We start from the raw sequence: 6,689 nt of genomic DNA, 5'->3' as shown, positions 1-6,689 counted from the left end.
CATTTTAATGTATGCCGATTAGTGTACATTCAAAGTGAGAATAAACTTATTCTGAGTCTGTAATTCAGTCAAGACTTCGGGCTGTTCCCACGTTAAGACATCCACCATAAATAAAAACGATAAAACGCCCACAGTCCATTATTAAATCGGGGAGGGAAAAATGAAATAAATCCACACCCGACCTCAAAATCAATACATTCCACCTCGATGACGTCGTCTCAACGCACAATTGCTCTTTGGAAGAGTTCCGTGTTGGCGTCTTCCTAAAGAGAAGTGTGACTTCAGGGCGGACGACGACTTCATAGGGCAAACAGTGGGGTGTCCCAAGGCCTGCGGAGGAGGAAGTCGTTTTCACTCGCGCCGCCAGGTGGCGCCTTCCCGTGGGGGTGGCGGAGGTGGGTGGAGAAGAGGCGGATTTTATCGCGGCTGGGAGGAGCCCGGGCGGAGCAGGCAGTTCTGCTTGCCGTTTCTTTTGCACGGGCTTTTGGTTTGCTATGTTCTCGGCATGAGCTTTCCGGGGTTTTCACTTTGTCCTCGTTTTCGGACTTTGCGTGTGCCGGTCTTCTAAACGCCAGTGCGCCCCGCGTCTTTCCTGGGGGAGAGTCTCCTCGCCGGCTTCCTGCGCTGGGGACCATGTCGGAGATTCGGAGCTACGGGGAGAAGAAAGAGATGCTGCTGGAAGGCGGCGGCGGCGGCGGCGCGTACCTGGAAGAAGGACAGTGCGACTCGGGTATCGATTTTATCCGTTCCCTGCATGGCCAGCCTGGGGAAGCGGAGCCCCGATCCCCGGCTGCCGGAAGGATCCCGCTGGATAAAATCCCTGGATCTCCCAGTCAAGGCAAAGAGGAACCGGCAGACGAAAGACTTGATTCGAGTTACGGCTCTTCCTCTATTGTGGAGTCCTTAACTGGGCTGCAAGGGGAGCCTAAGCCTGAGAAGGAAGAGGAGGAGGAGGAGGAGGAGGAGAGGCTCAGGCAGCAGCTGCTGGAGATCCTTGCTTTCCTATCCGAGGACGGAGACACGTGAGTGACTCCCGAGGCGTCCCTATGTGCGGTTGACAGCCGGACGATGTGTGTTTCGCGTTTGCTGCGCGATTCTTGCATCCGCGTCTGCTTATTTGGCGTTAACGAACCTTATTCCTGGAACCTGGAAGTTTAAGGGAGGGGAAACCGTTTGCAGTTTAATGGGAAAAGGGGGGGGGAAAGGTTGCTTCCCGCACTACATTTGTGAGTTGGCCATACAAACAGGGACCCTGCCTGCAATCACCCATGCACGTGTTTATCTGCAAGATGGAGAATACAGGAAAGACACAGGCAGGGTTTCAATACATTATGAGTTGGGTGGACTCATCTGTTTTTTTTAAGGTGACCCAATAGTTACATAGAACTATTTATTAAGAACTATTGTGTCTGCCTGGGGGTAAAAAAGAATAAGTTATGGTTTTTCACCCTGTATATCAAAATACATATTTTGTCAGTTCTCATCATACAGTAAGAAGCCTAGTCAATATATGCATAACTGTATTGAAACCACACACACACACACACACACACACACACACAATGAAGCTGAGGTTTGGAACAGATGATAGGAAGAGAAAAAATTATGAAACCCTGTTCCTCCTCTCACAACTTGCCATGTATTTACTAAATTTCTTGAGCCAGTGCTGGCTTGTGCTTCTGATAGGAGCTTGCCTATATGTTGTCAACCTGTCTGTATAGCTTGAAGTGGGAAAGTTGCTGAGGAACTCTACACAGGGTGATCTGATCCAAAACTCTCTCCTAGCTAGGCATCCTTTGGAGAGATGGATGGGCTCCTAGCAATAGTGAGTTGGGGCTGTGATTGCAGGTTCTTCTGACATTTGCTCCAGTTCCATTCTCTTACTGTAAAGAAGGAAATATATTCACTTTAATGATCATTGCCATTAATCCGCTGATATTTTTATACCCTTCTTTGTGGGCTAAGACCTGGGATTTGATAATTAGATCCCCTTTTCTTCTCTGTTGTTATCCTGCAGATTTGATTAATCTTTTTTCCCCTCCCCCTGAATGGGCCTGTTACATGTATTGCTCGTCTTGCATGCCTAGAAGATAGGGGGTTTTGTTCCTTAGCACATGGAAAATGCAACACGGGCTTCATTTTTGGTTTCCATAAACAGAACAAATAATGTGGTGAAGAATGGTATATTATTAAATACCTTTTTTATGTCACTTCCTATCCAAAAGCATTTGCACAGTAACAATACATTGAACTAATAAATAAACTACATGCAGCTAAATAGAAAAGAGAAACAAACATTTCAGAGACGATCTGAATGAAGAAAGAGCATGATAACTGGGTCTGGCATGATGTATAATCCCACACATCCGGAGGGTACCACATGGGAAAGATTGTAATACTTTCTTACTTGCTTCTGCCCCAAGTCTCTTCTCCTTTCCCTTGCCTGCTTAGTTTCCTCTTCCTTCCCCAGCATTGCTAATGTGATAAATGGGAGGGAGGGGGAGCTGAGTGAATCACAAATCATGAGTGGAGAAAAGCGTTGTGGGAAGAAAAAGCAGCTGCTGTTGCTTCCACGGTTCCTTCTTGCTTTATTTTCTCTACCAGGAAGGGGACCAAAAAAAAAAGCAAGCAAATTCCTTCCAGGAGTAAAATCAATGGGAACAGGGTGCAGGCAAAGATCATGTATCATAAGAGCTTCAGGCTCTTGTCCTCATCTTCTTTCTGCCTGAAATTCTTCCTAGGGTGCCTCCCTCTGCTTTAGACTTTCTCAGTGGCAGTCTGTGTCCTGAAATTCAGAACTAACTTTGCTTATTGCTTTGGGCATCTCTAGTTTTCCTAGTTGTGCTAACCTTCTGCAGTGCTTTTCTCTAGCTATGCAGAGTTTTTGATTGTGGCTGAGCTGGCTGGTTACAAGAAGTCTGTTAGTCAGCACCTCAGAGGGAGATCAGGTTGGGAGAAAGCTAATGGAAGAAACGGAAACGATGGGGATGAAGGCTTCTAGCCTGATCAGATATTTGCTCATGATGGGGAAACTTGGGGGGAATTTGCACTTTTCCTTCCTGTGGTCTTTCCTAGTTTAAGGAACTGGGACAGCTGACCTCCAGGAGCAAATATAAAAGATATTCTCATTATAAAAGATATCCTGCTCTGCAAAATGCGAGTTACCTAAAGTTGTGGGTTGCAGGGTCAGAGTTTGGGGGCGGGATGGGGGCAGGCTGGGCTTCTCTCTTCCCAGCCCAATGTAAGAGATTTCATTACTCCTTTCTTCTTTAAACTTTAAAAAATGTGTATGTGTGTTAAAGAAGTATGGGAGTGTGTGTCTTATTTCTCTCTGTTCCATTGAAAAGAGTAGCTGCTAGTTCGGTGGGTCTTTGGGCATCCGGCCTAGCAAAGCTAAGATTCTTTTTATTCACTATTTCACAGCAATGGACAATTATCACTTCCTCATGACAGTTCTAATGATGAAAGAACAGGAGTTTGTGGCTTCAGATCTCTAGTTCCTGTTTTCTTTTTAATAGTTCCATAATGAAGCTGGTTCTTGAAGACTAGTGTTTGCAGCTGATGTCTCTGGAACAGGTCAGCTACATAGCACAGCTGGCTGGGGAATTGTGGGAGCTGAAGTCCACAAGTCATAAGTTGCGATACCTTTACTTTAAATAATATTATTTTTGTATACATATGTGAATCAATCTGATTCTCACACATGTGTAAATGTCAGATGATGATCTTTATGTATGAATGGCAGATGGAAACAAACTATTTAGTATAGGTTTACACTTAGTTTATTTTAGTATGTATTCCATTGCCCTTTCAAAAGGTTTAAAGGTTATTAAATAGTTCCTGTGGAAAAGGGAGGAACTGCAATGGCAAGGCAAGGAGGCAAGTGAGTAGCCCTCGACTTATAACAATTCATTTAGTGACCGTTTGAACATTGACTGTTTTAACGGCACTGAAAAAAATGACTTATGTCCATTTTTCACACTTACAACCTTTGCAGCATCCCCATGGTCACATTATCAAAATTCAGACGATTGACAACAGATCCCTATTTATGACGGTTGCAGTGTCATGTGATCCCCTTTTGCTACCCTCTGACATGCAGAATCAATGGGGAAGCCACTTAACAATCGTGTTACTAATTTAACAACTGCAATGATTCACTTAACAAATGCGGCAAGAAAAGTTGTAAAATGGGATGAAACTCATTTAACAAATTTCTCACTTAGCAACATAAATTCTGGGCTCAGTTGTGGTCGCAAGTCAAGGACTATTTGCATAGTCAAAGATTGCCTTTTCAGGAACCATCCTGTTTAGTTTGTAGTAAGTGGCTTTCTCCCATAGACTTACCCTTTCCTATTAAAACCACAGAATTTTAATTTAAGGTATGTTAGAAGTATGAAATGTGGCTGATCACAAATTATTCTGAGCATAGAATCTAGAGGTTATCTTGCAAGCTGTTTGGGCAACACCACCCCAAGGCCAGTAAACCAGTTTGCCAGCAGCCATCTTCTATTTACAGCTAATAGTAGAGATGGCCATGTTCTTGTCTTAACACACTAAAACAAGTAAGGGAGCAGCAACTGAAAACATTGGGGAAAATATGGAAAGAAAGAATGCCATGCAGATATTTGCACGGACAGCATTTTTGCAGACTATTACAAATTGGTGAAATTGTGGAAAAACAATGAGAGTTACCAGGTAACCTTCAACGACAAGATGTGCAACTATGATTCAAACCTTGAGAGGAGACAACCGATTATAATTTTAATTGTAATTACAATGCCAGGATTCAGTGCGTGTGAGTTTGTCTTCCAACTGGATATCCAGTGCTTGTTGACCAAAGATATGGAAGACCACTTGCTTTTCTCCCTCAGAAATTTAAAGTCTTCGATCAACTCCAGGAAGGAGAAGAAAACCATGGACAGTTGTCCCAATGCCTGAGGCTAACAATGGAATTGGATCAGTGGTGAAATCCAATTTTTTTTACTACCAGTTCTGTGGGTGTGGCTTGGTGGGCGTGGTGTGACTTGGTGGGTGTGGCAGGGGAAGGATACTGCAAAATCTCCATTCCCACCCCACTCCAGGGGAAGGATACTGCACAATCCCCATTCCCTCCGCACTCCTGGGGAAAGGATATTGCAAAATCTCCATTCCTAGCCTATTCTGGGGCTAGCCAGAGGTGGTATTTGCCAGTTCTCCGAACTGCTCAAAATTTCCGCTACCGGTTCTCCAGAACCTGTCAGAACCTGCTGGATTTCACTCCTGAATTGGATACTCTCCTCTTCCTAAAGAGAGACCCAGAGAGCCATCTTAGTGCGGCTCTTTGCTTTGCTTCAGAGAGAGGATTAGTCCATGCAGCCCCCACTTAACAAAACATGGGATTCCCCCAACTAAGTAGTAATTTGAGAAGCTGCGTGGAAACTGTTGTAGCTATTTTGAATATGGCCTGAACTCTAGTGGGAGGAGGAGGTGTCAGGGAAGCCTAACACTATAGCGTGGGGTTTTTGTCCTATGCTCTGCTGACTGGTAGGAAATCACATGACTGCTGCTCTAGAATGAAGGTGGAGTAGAAAATGGGAAGGTGACAGAGTTTATTTAAATCTCCCTTCAGGGGCTTTTTTTCAGTTTTCATGTGGTACTTCCTATACATAACAGTACTTAAGGCTGATTTGACTTCTGTGCACCAAGTGGAACATATGGTTGGGAGAGATGTGCACGGTTTTACTTAGCCTTTATGGTAAGCACATATTCCGGTTAAATACTTATTTCCATGATATGTTTGTGACTGAAATAATCCTGACTACCTTCAGTGAATCCCTTCGTTTTTCTAACGTAAACTAAGCATGTTACTTCTGGGGAAAAAATTAGCAATCTTCTTACAGTAGTTGAAGTTGTCATCTGGACTTAGCTGAGCAAGCAGATAGAAACCGTGATGTATGAGCACCAGGTGATACCTGGAGGTTTCGAAACATGACTGAAAGTTACGTGGGGAAGATTGTACCATTCATACTCAAATTCTGACCATGAATGTGAAGAGGGGATAATTTTGGGTAGCTGTCCCCCCACCCCACCCCACTGCATGTTTGACTCAAGGAATTCTTCACATTACTGTCAATGAGAATGCGCTGTTCTATGAAGAATGCTAATATGCTAGTATTTACATGCATATTTTGGTACATGTCATATGTAGTCTCTTCACATGGCTAATAAATGTGTGGGTGGTAAGAGGAAAACTCTAACCTCACTATATTTTCAGTGCATGAAGGATTCATGTAAAATCCTTTAGAAATTCTCAAGTCATGTATACAATATGTTTTCTTGACTGTGCAGAAAACTGAGCAAAATTTCATAGTACTGTAAACATTATAACTGGTTGGAGAAAATCTGTGTTGGAGGAGATTAGTCTGTGGGGCAAAAAAAAATCAGAAATCTAGTGTTACTTTTCTAACTAACAAATGTTATTAAATGAAATAAAGTTTCATGAGTTACAGGTTACTTCGTCAGATGCACAGAGTGGCTACACTAATGTAGGATTTAAATTGGGTTGAGATGGGGAAGAAAAAGGGGGAAGACAGGATGAGTATGCTGAGGCAGGTTACATGTGGTGATCCTTATCAATCAACAACTATAATGAATTAAAATTGTTGGACTGCTGGCTCTGGAATGACCAGACCCATTGATTAATTGAT

At 43.4% G+C, this 6,689-nt stretch overlaps 1 protein-coding gene across 1 annotated transcript in view; it reads left to right on the top strand.

Moving 5' to 3' along the window:
- Positions 1 to 425: 425 nt before the first annotated feature.
- The window catches only part of NFKBIE (NFKB inhibitor epsilon), a 30,524-nt gene continuing 24,260 nt past the window's right edge, over positions 426 to 6,689 (top strand). The window contains exon 1 of the mRNA XM_034428067.3: positions 426 to 1,022. Within this exon, the coding sequence (XP_034283958.2) occupies positions 634 to 1,022 (389 nt within the window). The 5' untranslated portion in view covers positions 426 to 633. The remainder of the gene's footprint in view (positions 1,023 to 6,689) is intronic.

The sequence above is a fragment of the Pantherophis guttatus genome, chromosome 1 (genome assembly GCF_059756535.1).
Source record: "Pantherophis guttatus breed Tessera chromosome 1, ASM5975653v1, whole genome shotgun sequence".
NCBI classification, from domain to species: Eukaryota; Metazoa; Chordata; class Lepidosauria; order Squamata; family Colubridae; genus Pantherophis; species Pantherophis guttatus.
The sequence above is the reverse complement of the archived record's forward strand: the minus strand, read 5'-3'. Positions and strand labels throughout refer to the sequence as shown.